Source organism: Armigeres subalbatus, chromosome 2, assembly GCF_024139115.2.
Source record: "Armigeres subalbatus isolate Guangzhou_Male chromosome 2, GZ_Asu_2, whole genome shotgun sequence".
Classification (NCBI taxonomy): domain Eukaryota; kingdom Metazoa; phylum Arthropoda; class Insecta; order Diptera; family Culicidae; genus Armigeres; species Armigeres subalbatus.
In genome coordinates this window covers 301,150,868-301,171,885 of record NC_085140.1, presented here as the reverse complement: position 1 = coordinate 301,171,885, position 21,018 = coordinate 301,150,868, and the positions used below count along the sequence as shown (strand labels likewise).

The following is a 21,018-nucleotide window of genomic DNA, read 5'->3' as shown; positions in this document are numbered from 1 at the left end:
GTCGGAGGGAAACGGAGGAATACGCGCGTTACTGATTTTGCTAGTCTCGACTCAATCTTTGCTTTTATAAAACTGTGGTTCGAAAAATCGAATACTTTTTCAGAATGCACCTTTCCAATCACAAACTGCAACAAAACCAAATCAGAATCTGGAGATTTTTTTTAACTTTTACTGTCATTGATGCCAACCAGGCGAACAAACTTTTGCAGCGTCTCCCTCCGACGCGCTCTAGTATTTCTACAATGGACGGCTACTTTCGCCCGTCGCCAAGCTAATAATTTGCATTTTTAACTAAATTCGTCTTGGGTCAACGAAGAAATGATTAATTACCAACAATGCGCCTTTTGAATCCTTATCCGCAACTGCTCATCAATTTGGATTTACTTGAAAACCGTGGCTTAAGAGTTGCTTCCAGTGATGATTGCCTACCGAAGGTACTTCCGACACCATCGCCAGGGGAAATTTTTTCTCAAGATTCTGATTTGGTTTTGTTGCTGTTTGTGATTGAGAAGACCCATTATTGAAAATGAAACGGTTAAGAAATTAAGTACTGTGAAGTACAAAACACAATCGCTTAATAAACGTTAAAGTTAATCGCAACGATGGCCTTACGTTGTCCAATGTTTACCTTGCGGTCGTGTTTTGTACACAACCCTTCTGATTTTTTAGGAAAAAATCCAATAGGAGATTTTTCTCCAAAAATTATTTCTCAAATATTAAATTGATACGCGAATTCTTTCTAGAATTCCTCCTGAAGTTTTTTTTAATTACTCCAGAGGGATCATAGGATTTCTCTGGAGGAATGTCTGGAGAAATTTCTGGAGGACCTTATTTTGAAATTCCTAGACGTGTTTTATAAGATCCGACTATCTTTAATTCCGGATCAATCTTGTTACAGTTTTGAGTTAAATACCTGGGGATGCTTAAAGAAATACTGACAGGAATTCCTGGAGAAAAAATCTATAGGGATATCAAGAAGGGTTCCTTGACATGAACAATCTCATACAAGGAAGCTAATGGATTTACAAGATGAGTTTCAGAAGCAATTTTAGGAGGATTGTTACAATCATTAACATATCCATCCCTGATCGAGGAAAGTAGAGTCCTATAAGAAGAGTAACGTCATGTGCCACGTTTGACAGGTCTCCTGCTCGTTTGGAACGCGCATTTGTATGGAACTGACAGACGATTCTGTTCCAATTCTGACACTTGACGACACTGTTATTATAGTCACTGTAGAGGAAAGGATTTAAACTTCATAAACGATTATACTTTAACGAAAATATTGGGAAAATCTCCGAAAATCATTCAGCCAAAAGTCATTTGGCCGAACAAACCAAAAGTCATTTTCGTCGGCTGAAATGGTCGTTTGGCAGAAATGGGCATTTGGACGAAAATGCCATTTGGCCAAAAGGAAGAAAAGCTCTTTCTGCTAAATAACTTATTCGGCCGAGTAATCTGTTCGACGAAATTATATTTTCGGCCAAATGGCATTTCCGTCCAAATTACTTTTTAGGTCACGTTTGCTCGTACTCTAGCGCGTGATCATAGAAGTGTTTGGTTCTGCTTTGTGCGAAACAGTAAATTAATGTGACTTAGCTTCGTACAAAATAGTTATTTAGTCGCTTTCTCAAAGGATTCCTCGGTCTCTTGTAGTGATGAATGCCAAACTAATTAGCCTCCCTCGATCCCAAATTGACTGTGAGGACTGTGACTTGGTCTTGCAATTTTTGAAATTCCGAATCATGTACAGTGATAATTTTTGAGCTGTGCTTATTTATTTATTTCTAGATCAATCACGACTAGCAACTTCGAAGTGTGCAGACAATCAAACAAAGCAAAGCAAATGTCCAGCTCGACCAATTCGGCCAAATGAAATTCGGTTACGAGACTTTCGGCTTAAGGTGAATCGCGTTGGAATCCAATTTCAAAACTACATAGCGCTTTCAGGAGCACATAACTCCAAAAGTAAACGACAGGCAAAAGCAAAAAGCAGTTTTTCACCTTTGCTCACTTGCAGCACATACGAAAAAATGGTTTTCAGATGTGCCAACTGCCCAAAAATTTAAATTTGTGCGAGCAAAAACGCGAGGTGAGGGCTTGCACGACCATTGTGGCAGCCATTTTTGGACTCTGCCGTAACTCACCTTAACGTGTTATTCAGCCGTGTGACATTCAGCCAAATGGCTTTCGGCCGAACGAATTTGTGGCGAATTTTGGTAAATCGTATAAAACTATGAATTACGGTGTTTGTAAATCGATCGGGTGCTCGCCTGGCTCCTAATGCTACTCATATCATGTTTCAAATTGTCACGAATCTTCTCTGGATAAAACTATGTTGAGGCTGGCCCGATTCAGCTCCATTTTAAATCCGAATTCATCGTAAGAATGGGTTTCTAGTTTAATCGCATGTGGTGCGGACAATAACACTATCAGATCTTATAAGAATTAGATTTTATTATTTGACCATAGCTTCTAGTTTTGGGTAAGACAATGAAAATAATAGCGTAAGGGTTGAGGGCAAGTTGCAAATTCCTTTTCCCCCACAGATGCTTGCTGGTTAGTCGGTGTTCTTGAAAATCTTAATTTTTATGCTCCCACTCGCCAATTAAGGAATCGATATCTGTTTTATATTAATAACCAAAGAACTAACTATGCCAAAAAATGGGCCTATTAATAGAATGATGTCCTGCTATAATAGCTATTGTGAATCAGTTGACATAACAATGAATAGGAATGTGCTAAAAAAACTTCCTTCTCTAGAGGTAATGACTGATGCAAAATAAGCATTCAACATTATACAGTAATATAAGTAATATATAATGCTAAATTGTTAATTTGGTCTACGTATTGTTTGACGACAAATAAATAAAAAAGTTAGGGGCAGGGCTGTTGGGGTCTATTTCTTGAGTTGTAAGGCCCAGGCCAGTCAGTCACGGGGATACTTTGAAGTAGTAGAGACTACTATCCTTGACGTTTATAGATTTCTCCTGATATTTCTGGGATGCTTTCCGCCAATGATGAAGATATCGTCAGCCAAGACAAACTCCGCTTCTCGAGGAACCAGAAGACTATACAGAACCGATATAAAAGTAGTCATATCCAGCTCTAGTACATCTGGATGCCATACCATTGATACTTTATGTAAAATAGGAAGAAAAAATAGACCCGATTGAGTGGTCCTTAGCTTCCTGCCTAGTATATCCCCTTCCCCTTCCCCTCCTTCCATCCCTGTGATATTGATCATCGTACGAACAATCTACGAGCAGCAAGCCATGACTCGGTCCATCCTTGTCAGATCTCCATGGCGTGCGCACGCATCCACGGAGAGCCGCTGTCATATTATTTCGTTCCGGCCATTTAGGGCCACACATTTTGGCGATCCTGCCAGTCTATTTTTGGTTCGTGTCGCTGATTTCATAAGGTGAGTAGAATTCAAGTGCTTAATTTGTGAAGAATAAAATATTGTAAGGTTAGTGAAACAACAACGCGCGTCTGGAACACCGTCGAAAAATGGTTTGTGGTTTGCAAAATCACAAGACGCGTCTGAATACCTTCGGAAAATGTTTTGTGCTTTGCAAACATCAGGATTGGCAATCTGAAGACGGCGAGTTCGATTCTCGGTCTGGTTGTTTTCGGTTAGTAAACATACTCTACTCGCTGGGCATAAGGCATTCCACATAAGATACATACTCATGCAATGGCGGGCAAAGAAATGCTTTCAAATAATAACTGAGAAAATGCTGATAGAATAGTTGAAAAGCAGACCAAGTTCCAGATGAAATGTACCGTCGTCGGGGGTGACAATGGGTCAAATGGGGGTGAGAATGGGTCACTGTTTCAACTACTTATAATGCGTGTAGAATGGATTTAATTTATCTGAGAGCAAGAAAACTAAAATATAAGACACCTTTTTGAACGGTTTTGCTCTACGACCTCCAGGCTTCCGGTGAGAGCGATGACCCATTCTCACCCCCCAGACCCATTGTCACCCCCGATGGCGGTAGATCCTTAGAAGAATACAACTGAAAGGTGCGTATAGAAGACCACCGGAAAATGTTATTTAATCATAAAAATCACGAAGTCCTGCGAGCATTGATTTAGGCTAAAATAAAGATTCGAGACTAACAGTTGAGCTAGATATAATAAAATCTGAGAGATAATATGTTTCTTGAGACTTCAATTTAATTTACACGATTAGCCTCACTCCCCAATTACCAATAATTGTTTTATGACTATCTTGGAGATAGCGATTTACATTTCAAGTAGGCTATTAAACCACAATAAATCTATTAATAATATTAAAGGTTGTGTACCTGAAGCTTACCAATTGTTCGATATTGATATATTTTAATCTGTAAGACCTATAAAGTTATTGACTTCTATATATGTTTCTGGAATTAAAACAAGATGTTTAGACAAGTTGGTTTTGGTGTTTAATTTTCAAAGGAATAACTCAGTGTCTCGAATGCAGCAAATTTTTCTCGTTCAAATAACCCAAGCCATGCCAGAAGATTTTTTAAGAAGGGGAATGTGTGAGATACCTTGAGCTTGTGTTAATAGATTCACACCTCGACGTGTCAACCGGTGAGCAGCAAGCAATGACTCGGGCCCTCCTTGTCAGTAGGGCTTCTATTCTCGGGAAGGCTTATATCCTTAGAAGGTCCGTTCGGCTATGGCAGTAAGACTTATCCGCGCAACAGAGTGTTCGGGAGGCCTGAGGAGAGAACTAAATTTCAAAAAAATAATTTTGCCTCCTTCAGGAAGCACATGAGGGCTGCAGTCGTCGTCCGCTAGTGCGTCCCTGATACTGGCCGGGATGCCGTATAAATCCGTGGCGTGGCCATATTTGGGACAACAGCAAGCAAAGTGTTCAACACTGTTGACTTCTCCACAGATATCTCAGTTGTATCGAAACGTACCTCCCCCGAAATTGTGAGAACACGATTTACTTCTTTTGGGAGACCAAATCATTACATAGACCTGCGGATCCTTTGATTTTCCTGAATAAAATTTGGTTCCTGGATCTCTAAAGCTTAGCCCATTCCTGGCCGACGACACTTTTTGTCCAGTTTTTCACGTCGGCCAGCGGAACGAAGCGGGTGTAGGGTAGGCCCTCATGACCCACACTGGCGAGTGCATTGGCACTATTGGCTTATTTGCTGCTTATTCGACCTCGACGGGAGGCATCATCCAGCTTCTTGCTCCGTGCTAGTGGACCCAAACCACTGGGGGGTGACAGGTACCGGCCACGATCTTTAGGATCCGATCAGCCACGTCGAGGAGAAGAATCCCGGGCTCTCCTGAGGTCTCAGCTGCGTAGGAAGAGACCTCACTACAAATGGCTGATAGGACCCTGTGTCGGAATGGGGTGATACCGGTGTCGACGCAGGCTGCTTCTGCTGTAGAAGACGGTAGGATTCCAGAGGCCAGCCGGACGTAGTTATTAAAAACGGGGGATAGAACGCTGTTCAAATCTCCCCGTGCGGAGCAGGTTAGCTCCAGTCCATAGAACAGACAACTATCATTGCTTGGCCTATTCTCAACCTAGTGTGCCGGTAGTTCGTGTGGTGTTTTTTGACTAAGGTTTTCATTAAATTGATCCGGGGCTTACAGGCCACCTTCAAGGCCCAAAAGTGTGGTAGGATGGTGAGTCACCGCTGAGCTTGATGGATGGAACTCCAATTTGATGGTGGTTACAGCAGACGTGGCTCCGGATGCACTAACCCGCGTTCATAACGAAGCCGATGGAGGCAGCCCAGCGGCTAACCGCGGGTACGTCCGGGAGTTCCTCCTACAGCTACCGGGAGAATGTCATCGACGTGAACGAAGAGACGTTAGATGCCATTCATTGCAATCAAGAAGAGGATGAAGGTGGAAGAACCGAACCTTGGGGATGCCTGTTTCCTCGTCAAATTCTCCGGATTCTGTGCCGCCAATTAGAACTAAGTCCGTCCGGTCAAAAAGTTTTTAATAAAGGCAAGCATGTTTCCGGTGATGCCCCACTCCTGCAGTTTGTTTTGGACCAGGGGTGTCCAGGTCCTGCTTAAAGCTTTGGCGATGTCTAAAGAAACCAGGTCAACATGCTTGCCTTCGTTGTGCGCGCTTTGGAGCACGCTGCTCAAGTTGGCGAAGCAGGTGCTAGTGCCATACCCTGGGCGGAAAGCGTGCTGTTGGAAGCCAAATATTCCATCTGCTTCTAGCTTCTCACGCAGCCGGCGGTTGACCATACTCTCCATGGTCTTGCTGTATTTGGCGGAATCCCGACCCGCCACTTTGTTTTTGAGAATGGAAATCACGAGACTTTTCTTCCACTCGTCGAGGACAGTGCGGTTTTCCCAGGTGTCGTTGACGAGGTTGAGAAGTTGTGCTTTAGCGTCTTGTGGAAGCCGTTTTAACATGGGAGACCCTATCTCATCGGGTCCGGATGAGTTCCCATTGCACTTGGTAAGTGCGCGGGCCAACTCACCTGCTGAGAAAGGCAGGTTCAACAGGCAGTTGGGGGGATCCACGGAAATAAGGGTAGTGCTGAGAGTGAGACCACGGGTGGCAATGGTGCTTTGGAAGTCAGCCGGGTACTGGAAAGGGAGGCGAAGTATTCTCCGAGAGTGTTGGCAGCCAGTGCGGGTTCAGCGTGGTTTGAAAAGAGTTGATACTGTCAACAAAGTCTTCACACTGACTGTTTTGATTTCGCCTCCCTGATGATAATTGTACACTGCCGATGTTTCTCCTTATAACAGTCCAGGGTGTCTGGCTGAGAGGGTGGTTGGTGCTGAGCTTCCTCAATGCCCGTGAAGCTTTGCGTCTGACTTTGACCGCACGTCAAGTTTCTTCGGTCCACCATCTGAGCGCACGACGGCCAGGACGACAACTGGACTGGGAGATGGCTCGCTGGGCAGCAGCGAGGATCATTGTGGTAAAATCGATGATGGAGGTTGGTCCGCGCAAGCAGTCGACGTGGCGCGCTCGTACTCCTCCCAGTCCGCATCACCGTATTTCCAACGACGTCTCTTGATGTTCACAAGTGGCGTTGGTGGAAATCTGCTCCGGGTAGTGGTTGCTAACGTACAGATCAGTGCCGGCTTTCCAGTAGAAACGCGGCTGAATTGGTCTACTCACCGCGGAAACATTGATGGTCGTGGCAGAGTGCGCGTTGAAGAAGGTGGTGGCTCCGTCATTGACGGTGACGAGGGCGCTTTCTTGGAACGTTTCGGCTTAGCCCTCCTTACATAGGATAGTGGGCGTTTATATCCTCAAGAAGAAGCAGGGGGAGTATCGTTTTCTATCAGGTTGCTTACCTTTCTTCTGACGGGGAAAGGCACCACAAGGGATGCCGGACACCGACAACACCGGCAGATATTCCTTAAAGTCGAGGACATCGAAGAGGATATCCTACACTACCCCGATGGCTACGGAGAGCCATTGAGTCCCGGGAAGTGCTTTTACAGGTTTTTAGTCTGATTAACTAAACATAACGTTCTAATTAAATATATTTTTACTAATATTTGCTCTTCGGTCTCTTGATAAAACTTCGTTTTTAAGCTTGATGGAGCAAATGTCCTCAGGCTTGGTGGTCATATGGCTACGACTTCTTTCTTATACGCAGGAGGTCGTTGGTTCAATCCCAGGCTCGTTCTTTTCTTCCTACTTTGTATCTTTTCATTTATTTCTCATGTTCTAGCAATCGCTACAAATTTATTTCCTGGGATCCCGAGAAATCCCGGCAAATTTCTATTTTATTTCCCGTTTCGCGGGAAGTTGATTCCCGGGAAAATTTTAAGCCTTGCTTGTTAGAGCTCCATGACGTACGCACGCATCATATTATTTCATTCCGGCCATTTAGGGACACATAAAACTGTATACACTTTGTAGATAGAAACGGACACAGCAAATTCGATCCTTTAGAGAGTCTGTGACCCTAAGCGACAGGAGCGAAACAGAGTGGCAATTGAGTAAAACACTAGAAAAGTTTATGGAAGGCATATTGTCTTTTTCTTGTAAATACTAAACGTCGATAAAATTTTTGTTCTTATGGTTAACTGAATATTACAGATCTCGCGCTTAGTTTCATAGGGGCGTAACTGTATTGATCGATTTCTCTTAATCGATTTTATATTTGGTTAATAACTCAATTGTTTCAAAAGCTACAACCATGATTATTGATTCTGGTGTAAGATACAATCATCCTTTATCACCCCAAACCATTAAATCAACGACAAACTAGCGCGATTCGGTACAACAATAAAAAGAAAACATCGACGAAGAGATATCGATCAATACAGTTACCCCCCTATGAAACTAAGCGCGAGAGATGATTCATTACGTTATCATTCGATACTTTCTCGTCTCCTCTTCACACAATATTAGAATAGCTAAGCGGTAGCTAAGAGACGAGCCAACACTCTACGAGCGAACGCTCTACCACAGACCAGGTGTTCGCCGTTCGTCAGGTATTGCAGAAATGCCTCGAATACAACGTGCCCACACATCATCTACTTATCGACTTTAAAGGCCACATATAATACAATCGATCGGGACCAGCTATGGCAGCCAATGAACGAAAACGGATTTCCGGATAAACTGATACGATTGATCAAAGCAACGATGGATCGGGCGATGTGCGTAGTTCGAGTTTCAGGGACATTCTCGAGTCCCTTCGAAACGCGCAGAGGGTTACGACAAGGTGATGGTCTTTCGTGTTTGCTATTCAACATCGCTTTGGAGGGAGTAAAACGAAGGGCATGGATTGACACGAGTGGTACGATTTTAAGTCCGTCCAGTTATTTGGTTTCGCCGACGACATAGATAATATGCCACGTAACTTTGAAAGGATGGAGGAAGCCTTCATCAGACTGAAAAGCGAAGCTAAACAGATTGGACTTGTCATCAACACGTCGAAGACGAAGTACATGATAGGAAGATGCTCAAGAGAGGACAACGTAAGCCACCCACCACGAGTTTGTATTGGTGGAGACGAAATCGATGTGGTTGAAGAATTCGTGTACTTGGGCTCACTGGTGACCTCCGATAACGATACCAGCAAAGAAATTCGGAGACGTACCATGGTAGGAAATCGTACGTACTTTGGACTCCGCAAAACGCTCCGATCGAATAGAGTTCGCCGCCGTACCAAACTGACTAATCTACAAAACCCTTATTAGACCGGTAGTCCTCTACGGACACGAGACCTGGACGATGCTCGTGGAGGACCAACGCGCACTGGGAGTTTTCGAAAGGAAAGTGCTGCGTACCATCTATGGTAGGGTGCAGATGGCGGACAATACGTGGAGGAGGCGAATGAACCATGAGTTGCATCAGCTGTTGGGAGATCCATCCATCATTCACACCGCGAAAATCGGAAGACTGCGGTGGGCCGGGCACGTAGCCAAAATGTCGGACAGTAATCCGGTGAAAATGGTTCTCGACAACGATCCAACGGGAACAAGAAGGCGAGGTGCACAGCGGGCAAGGTGAATCGATCAGGTGGGGGACGATTTGCGGACCATCCGCAGACTGCGTAGTTGGCGATGTTCAGCCATAGACCGAGCTGAATGGAGAAGACTTTTATGTATAGCCCAGGCCACTCCGGCCTTAGTCGGGTAATAAATAAAAGAGACGAACCAGCCTCGGGCTGAAAGTCTCTCTAATAAAGATTAAAAAAAGATCAAGCAGCACATTTTGTGCCTTTCTCCCTCACATTCTAATTTGTGAGAGAATTTGATTTAATCGTTATGGTCAGAAATACTTGTAGAACATGCCACAAATGCATAAATCACCTTTTTGTAAAATAGTTAGATAAATTAAACACGAACCGCCGTTAGCAAACAGTAAATCTTTCTAATCATTCTGAAGCATGTGTTCAACAAAGTTCCATGTCATAACCTCCTATCCCCTGCCGGTAATTAACTCTTATTTGATAAGAGAATTGATTATCGCCCTGCCACACGGGCGGCGGTGTAGAAAAAAATCCGGAGCCGCGTGTTACTCGATTCACACCAGTTCACATGCTGATGCCTGAAGCGAACGACATGGGTGTTCCTCTGAATATGAGTCGAATTTCAATGTTCCGCTGCCCGAAAAAAGAAATCAGCAACGTTCTTGATTAGTGGCAGCTGCAGTTTCCTATGCGGTTTTCGACGTAAAATTAGCTAAATGTCCCGCAGAACGTGGCCAAAGCTGGGAGGAATTAATTTGCTGTCGTGTTCGTCGCCCGCTTGACCAGCAGCAGGTGATATGACGGAAGCCTCTTGATAGGTGGCTGATGAGCCGGAAAGGTCACTAATTAGACGACATCCCGCAACATTGTGAAACAGCTGTATTTCGTTCATTTTCAAAACATTTATTTATTGTCTCTAATGATCCATTAGCCAAATCCTGTAAAACGGATCAAAGTCGTGAGAACAGCGGAACGAATTTGATTAACTGTTGGATACCTTTATTTATGGATAAATGACATCGTCTCGGAATAAGAAAGCACTCAAGAATCCACACCAAGAATAATTATATCTCGAATTCCATCTCGAACGTTTTGCCAAACGCCCACTTATTATCGCACCCACTCCGCACGATATGGTGTTTCACACCTCGAGAGTTTGTCGGTTGATGCTTCATTGAACCTATACCCAATCCAGTCTGAATGCGTATCAAATTCGACAAAACCGGGATGAAAGTTTCGATTTGATCAAATCATATTTTTAATTATTGTGCATAATATTTACCAAAGATATTTCGACTATAACGTTCACGTTTCATGTCCGTCAAGTGCCATTAGGGTCAGACAAATTCTTCAACAACTGAGTTTGCTTATTTCCCAGCCTGCATCACGGGAGTTGCAGAATAAGTGGCTAAGGAAAGGACTACAATCTGAAGGTCTATTTTTTCATTCCAACAGGCCCACGAGATACCAATGCCCAATACCGCCATACTTCTATTTGTCCTCGGAGATTTTGTCAGTCCAGGCTTAAATGTTTTTTTTAATGCTCTGACTCTATCAACGCGCTACATCAAATAAGTAGAACTGAACATCCTTCACATACCCAATTCATCTCTGACTGAATACTCCAGTTAGTAAATAAAAATAGCGCAAATCACCTTCGCCACAATACTAAAAATCTATCCACAATAGGGTGGCTCAAATTAGTATGGGAAAAACTTTTTTCAATTTTTTTGATGGGCCGCCCTCTTATTCGGTTCTATTTGATGCCCTGATGCTCTGGACAAAATTTCAGCCAAATCGGTCAACGTTTGGGCAGTGCTAAACTCGTTGGAAGTTTATATGCAAAAATGTATGCAGAAACATCCCAAAACAGTGAATTGCAGTTGGACGGCACAACTTACGATGAAGAACTATGATACTCACTCAGATCTTGAAGAATTTAATACAGAATGCTATGCAGAAAACCGCGAGAAGATTAGAGTTTGCCCGGCTAAGTTATTAGCATTTCTCTGCAGTGGGGTTTGAGCAAATTTCGTTTCTTTTACCTTTGAAAAGAAATAAATTCACCCCTACAACACTCCAGTAAAATGCTAATATCTTTGCCTAAAAAACTCTAATCTTCTCGCGGTTTTCAGCATAACATTCTGTATTTAATTCTACAAGATCAGAATAAGTATCATGGTTCTTGATCGTAAATTGTACCTAACTGCAAATCACTGTTTTTGGATATTTCTGCATACATTTTTCCATATAAACTTCCAACGAGTTTAGCACTGCCCAAACGTTGACCGATTTGGCTGAAATTTTGTCCAGAACATCAGGGCATCAAATAGAACCGAATAAGAGGGCGGCCCATCAAAAAATTTGAAAAAGTGTGTTTTGAGCCACCCTAATCCACAATAAACTATCCAGAATCTAACTTCTCAATCTTTTGATCGCTGAAGCAGAACGGATGGTTCGATTGTGAAAAAGGCAATTAACTCCGCCATAATATCTACTTGAAATTGTTATATTTTTTCAGAACAGCTATACCCTCACCTCATACGGAACCACCTCCGCGCGTAATAACAGGGGAGCTGAAGAGCAAGCTCCTAATAAAGTAAAAATATTACGTTGTCAACAATTCTCTAATGTTTAAAATATATGTGTGTCAACATTTTTGGTATTTTTCATAGAAGAGCATTGAAAAAAAAACAAAAAAGATCTGTAGAATGACAAGATTTCTAACATTTATATTGTAAGGAATTATGTGAAATTTGCTGAAATTTAAGGCACGAGAAAGACAATACTTAATCAATCAATCAATCAAGTTATTATTAAATAGAAAAAGTCTTATTTTCATATGACGTATACATTTTAAACATCCATTCCAACATTCAATTCGTGAGCGGTGCACATTCTTCGCCCCCTCCCTTCACCGAGATGGTCATCATCAAATGGTCAAGATGTTGAATGGTAGGTAGTTAAAGTTTCTTTTGAATAGGTAATTGGGATGGAAGAGTACGCGCGAAACACGCAACGCAACATATGGGCAACCAGTTGTTGTTGCTGTTGTGTACTCTCGGAGGTGCTGCCTTTATAGTGTTTAGAATAGTTTTTTTTCCTCGAAGAGAAGAACCACTACCTTCCTGCTAATGACTTCCAACGGGCAAACCGGTACAAATGGCAATCTCAGCTGGAGTATGGCTTTGTGTGGGTTTCGAATGATGAGCGTTAAGAGCCAGTTTCGGTTGAGTCATGTACAACAAATTGCACGTAGGGGAAGAGGCCTTAAAACGCCCCCCCGATGCAAAACGCCTTTTGTGGTTTCCGTCATATTTACCGTCATTAAGATGGCCGTAACAAAACTAGATCTAAAATTATGTAGGTTAGGCGAAAAAAGTTTCAAAATAGTGTATGGGAAGGTAAGAAAAACCGAAAATTTCCACATTTTGAAGAAACATCTAACATTTTGGCGAGGCAAAACGCCCTAGTGGCGCTAACCTACAATGTACTTGCGTCTCCACGCACTATTCATACCAGAATGCTGATTCGCCGACGCATGGTACTTTGTTCCCTAGTAGTTGCCAGCTAAAAGGCGTTTTGCCTCATGAGTTTTCCGGCAACAGAATATCACCACTTTTTTGAAATGTGAATATTATCAATATGATTGAGATTTTTGACAATTTTTGAATGGCATCAACTAGCTATCTTGTTTAACTGTTGCATAATGTAAAAATACCCATGAATAGCGTTACAAATAAGACAATAAATCAGTGTTTGCTTAGCTAGGGCATTTTGCCCCCCCTTCCCCTATGTGGGGAGGTATTTGTATCGATTGTTGCCAGAGGCATAATTAACCTAACATTCGGGAATTGGTTTCTGGGATTTATTTTGAGATTTAAGCATTTTTTAAATCAAATTGTCAACGTAATGTTCGAATATAAAAAAAGTAGGGGTACGGCGAGTATTTTATCCATTGTTGTAGGGACTGAAACCAACGAAAGCAACGTCCATTTGCTAGAACTCCACTATAGCAAAATGTTTTTCCTGAGCTTACGATTTGGTACGGATGCGTTTGGCACAAAAGTGTCTCCTTTATTGGTTTTCGAGACTATGACGAAAAGTCGAAAATACCTACCTATCTTAACCCTATCTAACAACAAAAGTATTATACATCAGTTAGTATCGTCATCAGTGTCCCCGTAACGCTGGGTAAATCAATTTTTCGTAGTGTGTTATGGACTAAGATCTACCAAACCGAGCCCTAGCTTAACTTATTTTTCGAAATAGGGCAATAAGTTGTGGTAGGGTTTCTTATCCCATTCCAGGCATAACAAAGGCTGCATTGTTTCATCGATATTTTCGCAGGAAGCGGCTTTACCTGACTGCTCTAGGGCATGTTATAATCCAATGGGTTTTGTGTGGCATTGGACAGGCCTATTATCATGAACAGGTCTAGCATGCATGTGTCAAATGACAGATCGTGTCAGTCATCGTAAATATGCACATTCGCAGTCAGTCGATCCCACCTTCCTCGCGAGTACAGCAGTGCAAACATGATGGGTGTCAAATATGCACGATGTTGAATTGCACATTTGGCGATCCTGCCAGGAGTTCCTAAAAATACATCGCATGAAGTCACCCATCATGTTAATAGAAGTGTGTGACAGAAACCCATTTCGGACGTATCCGAAAAAGTAAAAGCAACGGAGCTTTTTGTATCGGTAAGAAGAGTGACGATTAATGTATCTTTGTCAATGGGTTTCTGCTTTTTGGTTGTTGTCCACGGACCCAAATCCGATATTTTTTTTCGCAATGGTTTGGACAGTTTTGTTTGCTTGCTCTAATTTGGGAGATAAATTTGTCCCTTAGTGTCAAATTACCTCAATACTGATTTCTTTTGCGAAAGTGTGTGTGTTCGAATTTTGAATGTTTACGTTTGTTACAGGAGAAAATGATGCAAAACGCCCCCCGTACTGAATAATGCAACATGATACAATCATGAAAACAATAAGCAAACTACAGTTTTGAAACGATTTTGCGCTCAAAACAAGCTCATTTTGAAAATTAAATGTTAAAATGTTCAAATGTTTTTATTACAATAGTTTGAATTATCAAGAATACGTATTCGTACTGTTCTTTGAATCTAAGTGCAATGGATTGTAATGTGTTAGAGAAATTTTCTACTTTGAGGATGGCTACGCGGTTGGCCAAGTTTCGATAGATCGGGGTACTCTTTGAATGTTTTTCATCTATTTTTTGGAAAATTTAAGTTTCAATTTGGGATGGGACTTGCGAAGAGAAAGTGTAACGTCATCTGCATTCAGCCAAACGCTACTACGAACTATCAGATGCATCTAGCATCTTGAATAAAATATTTTGAATTACATTTGATTATCAAAGACTTCTTTCCTTTGAAGAGTATTAGATGCCTAATATTATAAAGTTATGAATGTGTTTTATTCCGATATGAAAACCATTGTGAAACATAAATTCCACTTTCACGAATTGGAAACACTTATAGTGCTATGAAAAGTCGATCAACTGTGATAAGAAGAAGAATAAAAGACAAAACTATGAAACAGAAGAATAGTTTTCACATGCGTTGTCTCGGGGAGCGACAGAGTTCAATAAGGAGAGCTTGATTGGTGTAGCTGTAGATGAATCACAGTTCTGCGTGGTGAATGTTCACATTCAAGTGAATGATCACAATTATGCGTGGTAGGACGCCGGTATTCAAGTGTTTCTTCCTCTGCGTTGTTGGTGGGACGCCCGCAAGAAGAATAGTGTTATTGTGGATCGGAATGATCACAATTCTGCGTGGTGGGACGCCCGCATTCAAGTGTTTCTTCCTCTGCGTTGGTGGGACGCCCGCAAGAAGAACGGTGTTATTGTGGATCTGAATGATCACAATTTTGCGTGGTGGGACGCCCGCATTCAAGTGTTTCTTTCTCTGCGTTGGTGGGACGTCCGCAAAAAGAACGGTGCTATTGTGGATCAGAATGATCACAATTTTGCGTGGTGGGACGCCCACATTCAAGTGTTTCTTCCTCTGCGTTGGTGGGACGCCCGCAAGAAGAACGGTGTTATTGTGGATCTGAATGATCACAATTTTGCATGGTGGGACGCCCTCATTCAAGTGTTTCTTTCTCTGCGTTGGTGGGACGCCCGCAAGAAGAATAGTGTTATTGTGGATCGGAATGATCACAATTCTGCATGGTGGGACGTCCGCATTCAAGAGTTTCTTCATCTGCGTTGGTGGGACGCCCACAAGAAGAATGGTGTTATTGTGGATCGGAATGATCACAATTTTGCGTGGTGGGACGCCCGCATTCAAGTGTTTCTTCCTCTGCGTTGGTGGGACGCCCGCAAGAAGAATAGTGTTATTGTGGATCGGAATGATCACAATTCTGCGTGGTGGGACGCCCGCATTCAAGTGTTTCTTCCTCTGCGTTAGTGGGACGCCCGCAAGAAGAACGGTGTTATTGTGGATCGGAGTGGTCACAGTTCATCCAAGAATCTCTTGCTCAGCTATGATCGATGGCCTACAAGTAGTTTGGTGTTGTAGATCCGAAAGGTCACAGGTACACAAGAAATTTAATTTAACTGAGATTAGATATTCGGCCATGATTTGGAGCTGTTTATCGGGCTTTTTCTTAGTTACGGTATCTGTTTTTTTTGCTGGTTGTTTCACAACTGTGAATGCACAATGGATTGGACGCGTATTCGAAAAAAGTTGAAGTAGTGGTAGTGATTTGAAGTACTAGTGAAATGTTACTTCACGAGTTGCGAGTACAATTGCGAGTCGAGACGCCCACTGCACGGGAGTTCCTTGAGAGTGGTTTCCCATATGCATGTATGCCACCATTTAAGTGTGTTCTTCGATTATGAAATGAGATGCTCGCAATACAATGGTGTGCCTGGAATGATTGTTTGCTGCAAGATGCTTTTGTATCATGATTTGTATCAGAGAGTAACCAAATGATACATAGTATGTCGTAGGTGTTATGTTTTTTCATGCAGAAGAAAAGGGTGATAGCATTTTTTTTTTGGAGAAGAGGGGAGATGTGTGGCATTGGACAGGCCTATTATCATGAACAGGTCTAGCATGCATGTGTCAAATGACAGATCGTGTCAGTCATCGTAAATATGCACATTCGCAGTCAGTCGATCCCACCTTCCTCGCGAGTACAGCAGTGCAAACATGATGGGTGTCAAATATGCGCGATGTTGAATTGCACAGGTTTATCACCTGGTAAAACAAAAGTAGGTAATCCTTGCTCATTATAATTTAAAACGTTATTTATTTAAATGCTGTGTCTAGTCACTGTGATTATTTTTTCGGCATACTTCAAGTTTCCTTGGCATACATTTCAAAACCAATTTTTCTCGCGTTGTCTCACAATCTTTAGAAACGGTAAAATGTGACGAAAACAAACGTACCATAGTGCGTTTAATAACAAAAAATGTGTCTTCACTTGTCATAAGTTCTTACAATTCCATTTAATCAAAAAAATTCCATCTCATCAACAAAATTAATAAAATAAGCCTTCTAAAGTCTTCTTCAATTGAATTCGACTGAATTTTACAATTTAAAAACACAACATTTTTGTGTAAACATTCATTGGCGGCATCTGGAGGAGATATTTTTCAGAGATGGCGTTATGGACGAGAATCTTTACATCAAAATTTTGATTTGAAGTGTGCAGAATAGCGTTGAAATTTTATTCATTGCGGTTAGGATCTATTTCCGGCCTGACCATGACCCAAAGCACACTACCTATTTAATTAAGTTTTGGATTATTTACAACATACCGCATGGACTCAACACTCCATTCCTGATCTTAATTCCATCAATTATTTGTGTGATGTTCTGAAAAAATGGACCGTAAAATGAAATCCGGAACAAGCAACTTAAAGGTGGCTCTAATGTACGAATGGAATAAAATATCCTCCAAATATATATAAATAGAACTATTCAATTCAATTCAAAGATGTTGTTAGACTACGTTCAGACTGGTGATATAGCTACTTGATATAGAGAATCTTGACATGAGATGTCATATGCATTATTTGCAGTGAAAATAAGGTATTGATGTCAAGCTACTCTATATCAAGTAAGGGTTAGGGACAAAAGGTCGAAAGACAAAAGGTGGAAAGACAAAAGGTCGAAAGGACAAAAGGTCGAAAGACAAAACGTCGAATGGGACAAAAGGCCGAAAGAAATAAAAGATCAATAAGATCAAAAAGTCAAAAGGCACAAAAGGTCAAAATAGACGAGAAACTGAAACGGGGAGAATCAATCCCGCACTAGAGTTGCCTTACACAATTGGCACAACTCTGCTTTTTTATTTTTACAATTTTTAACAATTAAATAAAACTCATTCAATGAGTACAGATGGATGTTTGTCACTTCGTTCTCTCACAATAGCGCACGCCGCACATTAAATACACTGGCGTGTATAAGGGTTCCCCCCAAACACACGCGATGAGACAATATTGACGCGATTCTATTGCCTGGCAACTGCGATTCTGTCGCCGTCGCCCGGAAGCGTAAATGGAGCATTGCCAGCATCCACCGAACGATAGAATCGTGGCAACAAGCTGTCGCCGTTGCGGCGATGAAATCGCTTAGGCCTGGGAAAGCCTTTATACACCGGTGTATTTTAAATGGGTGCACTTGCGTGGCTGCGGCATGCACTATTTAGACAAATTGAAGTGACATTTAGAAAATCTAGATCGCCATCTATTATTTGCACTCATTCAATGATTTTTTTTTCAATTGTTAAAAATAGTGGAAAATAAAAGAACAATTTTTTAGGACAATTCGGTCTCACGTAATAAAAGTTTTATTCATTTCTTAAATCAGCAATCTTTTTTATCTCTAACAGAACTATCTAGATATTCATAATATTGGTTTATAGTAATTACTCCTTCTTTGAAAATTGCTCATTCTTCAACTTTGATTGATGAGATGAGTGTGTTATTTCTGCTTGAAAATAAATGCATTTAACAAATTCATTTACAATACACCCAACTTGTTCTTTATCGATGTTTTGTCCCTTTAGACATTTTGTTCTTTTCGACCTTTTGTCCCTTTCGACCTTTTGTCCCTTTCGACCTTTTGTCCTTTCGACCTTCTGTCCCTTTCGACGTTTTGTCTTTTCGACCTTTTGTCTTTTCGACCTTTTGTCTTTCGACCTTTTGTCCTTTCGACCTTTTGTCTTTCGACCTTTTGTCATAGATTCATCAAGTAATATAGCTCGTAGTTTGGAAGGCACATTAATGCCAAAGAACTGGCCGGAACGAAATAATATGGCAGCGCCTTATCATGGATGCGTGTGCACGGGAGATCTGACACGAAAAGGCAAAGTCATCGCTTGCTGCTCGCCAATTGAAACGCTGAGGTGTGAATCTATCGAACTAACTAACCTTTTTCCTTGACGCTCACGAAGATGCAGAAGATTCCTCGGTAACTTCGTCATTAATTTTAAATTAGGCCGAAACAAATATTAAATTTATTTTATGTCCCCCCCCCCCCCCCTTCAACTTTCTCAAAATATTGACGGGGCGAAAAAAAAATTTTTTTTTGATGTTTTTATTTATTTTTTATTTTGAACTTTATGCATCACTGTTTTTATCTTGATACGAAATATATCATTTATAGACCATAAATGTGTCCCTAAGATTATTTTAAATGAAAATATGAGCAAATATCTCTATCGACATAAATATTCTATATCCTACCCTTACAAATTCCGTCTAAGCTCCCTTGTAATATATGGCGGACCCATTCGAACATCATTTCGAAGTTTTTATGTTGTTCGGACTGTAAGGCCGTTCGAATTATAAATTTTAGACATCATCTGCGTTATCTTTGCGTAAACACAACACGCTTCATGATAGAGTAGTACATTCGAATTTTGGTGCGTGGATCAATCCGGTTTCCAAATATTTCGAAAACTAGCGAAGGTAGCCCCAGTTTTTCTAACTCATGGTTCCATGTCAATCCCAATTTCGTCATCTGATTATATCAAACTGTCAAGATATTGAAGTCCTCCGATCGTCCCGGCTACTACAAAGTTTGAGGGGCTTTTCCCGTTGACATTCAACCAGCTGGTTCTGCGGGCATAGATGGTGGACCCACCGCATAGAAGTGTACGGTCAGCTCGTTAAGCACACACACAAGAGCATCGCAGTACTAATATAGAGTTTCGTGTTCGTTAGCCAAATCAGAGTCGTTTAGATGTTCCACAACAATAAACTGCCAAAGCAGCTCAAGGTATGGTACACGCACAGACAAACAGACATAACACTCATCAAATTTCCATCGTTCACTGATTTACTGGTAAATTCAAATAATCATTAGTTGGCCAATCGATCACTCGTGGCGCGCGCATCGTTTTTGCTCGAGTTTGACGTTTGCTCACTACCGCCATCTGGTTTGCGATTTGCCCAACTAACTGAAATCAACAGATGCCGTTAGTGTTTGAACGACGATGAATTTGATGAGTAAATGTGCAATGTGTTATGTCTGTTTGTCTGTGGTACACGGTCAATCGCACTCACCAAGATCTTTTTGATTACGCTGAGAAGTAACAGTGCAGATGAAATGCATCCTTGCCTCACATCAGCGACTAACTGAATGAGGTCAGACAAAGCTCTGACTCTATTTGAAAATCCCTTGCATCCCTGGGCGCCAAACACATTTTTGTGATTCAGACAGACAAAACAGACAGCATAGGGTCACCTCCGCCGACTGCCGATCGACCTTGGGGGCCCCTTTAGATTTCCTGCTTCGGATGGCTGCTTTTTAAGAACGCTGGCTAAGACTTGAAGAAGCTTTTCGAAGTGATCGAACCAACATTTCAGCTTTCCAAGTCAGTGAGTTATTGAGGCGATAATCTTCGGTTGTTCCAGCTATCTTTTCTTCATCGGCCAGGATGTCCAGTCCACCCACGCCAGCCTGTCCTGTCTGCAGCAACGCCCGACTCCCACTGACAGAGATATATACCGTAGACGTGTAATCCAGTGGCGTAGCCAGAAAATTTGTCTGGAGGGGGGTGTTTTCTGAACTTTTTTTTTCGAAGAAACGAAAAAACTACGCCACTGGTGTAATTCATTCTATTCGCTGAGTACGCAGCTCCTTCAAGTTGATCTAGCCGGTTTCGATAAAAGTATTCTTCGCCGCCCACTTCTATTCTACGCTGCCACCTTCCAGAACATCCACTACCTGAGTTCCATATTCTTCAACGAACAATCTCTTCACAGCTGGATCTTCTAGTCGATCTATGGTGAAACGACACCCGAGCGAATTCTCCCGCCGCTGAATTCTGGAAATGCGTGGTCGTGTCAATTAAAAGATGATTGTCAAACGTCCTGACAACTGAAAGCGGCTCTAGAGAAGTAAGTCAAACGTTGTTGGCTAAAGACGGCAGAAGCGAGCGCGGGTGAACTCCCCCTCAACAATGGTGGGCAAGCCGCAACAACCGGCGATTATAAGACTCTTATAAGACTCTAAGATATTTCACGACGCATTATTGGAGAAAGGACAAATACGTGGGTCCCAGAGACGCGACATGTCGGTCACGCACCGATCC

General features: G+C 41.9%; 2 protein-coding genes across 7 annotated transcripts in view; one reads left to right on the top strand and one right to left on the bottom strand.

Annotated features, from left to right (window-relative positions):
• LOC134212491 (nuclear receptor coactivator 2) overlaps window positions 1-21,018 on the top strand; it is a 530,556-nt gene that overhangs the window by 21,665 nt on the left and 487,873 nt on the right. Inside the window, exon 1 of one of the 6 annotated variants that reach the window (XM_062690410.1) lies at window positions 14,037-14,142. The exons of the other annotated variants lie outside the window; for them this stretch is intronic. The gene's annotated coding sequence lies outside the window, so the exon portion shown is untranslated. Of the gene's footprint in view, window positions 1-14,036; window positions 14,143-21,018 lie in introns of those variants that run through there. 6 annotated transcript variants of the gene reach the window in all.
• Window positions 5,946-20,036, bottom strand: LOC134209826 (uncharacterized). The gene is made up of 2 exons (XM_062685852.1): window positions 19,988-20,036; window positions 5,946-6,469 (listed from the first exon to the last, which is right to left on the bottom strand). Exons 1-2 carry the CDS (start codon window positions 20,034-20,036, stop codon window positions 5,946-5,948), a joined length of 573 nt encoding a protein of 190 aa, XP_062541836.1.

What these genes read in the sequence shown, in the direction of transcription:
- LOC134209826 (XM_062685852.1), bottom strand. Translation starts at nt 20,036, where the DNA reads ATGCATTTCATCTGCACTGTTACTTCTCAGCGTAATCAAAAAGATCTT. An exon ending in GCGTAATCAAAAAGATCTTG is followed by an intron (nt 6,470 to 19,987) that starts GTGAGTGCGATT and finishes CTTTCTCAGCAG; the next exon opens with GTGAGTTGGCCCGCGCACTT.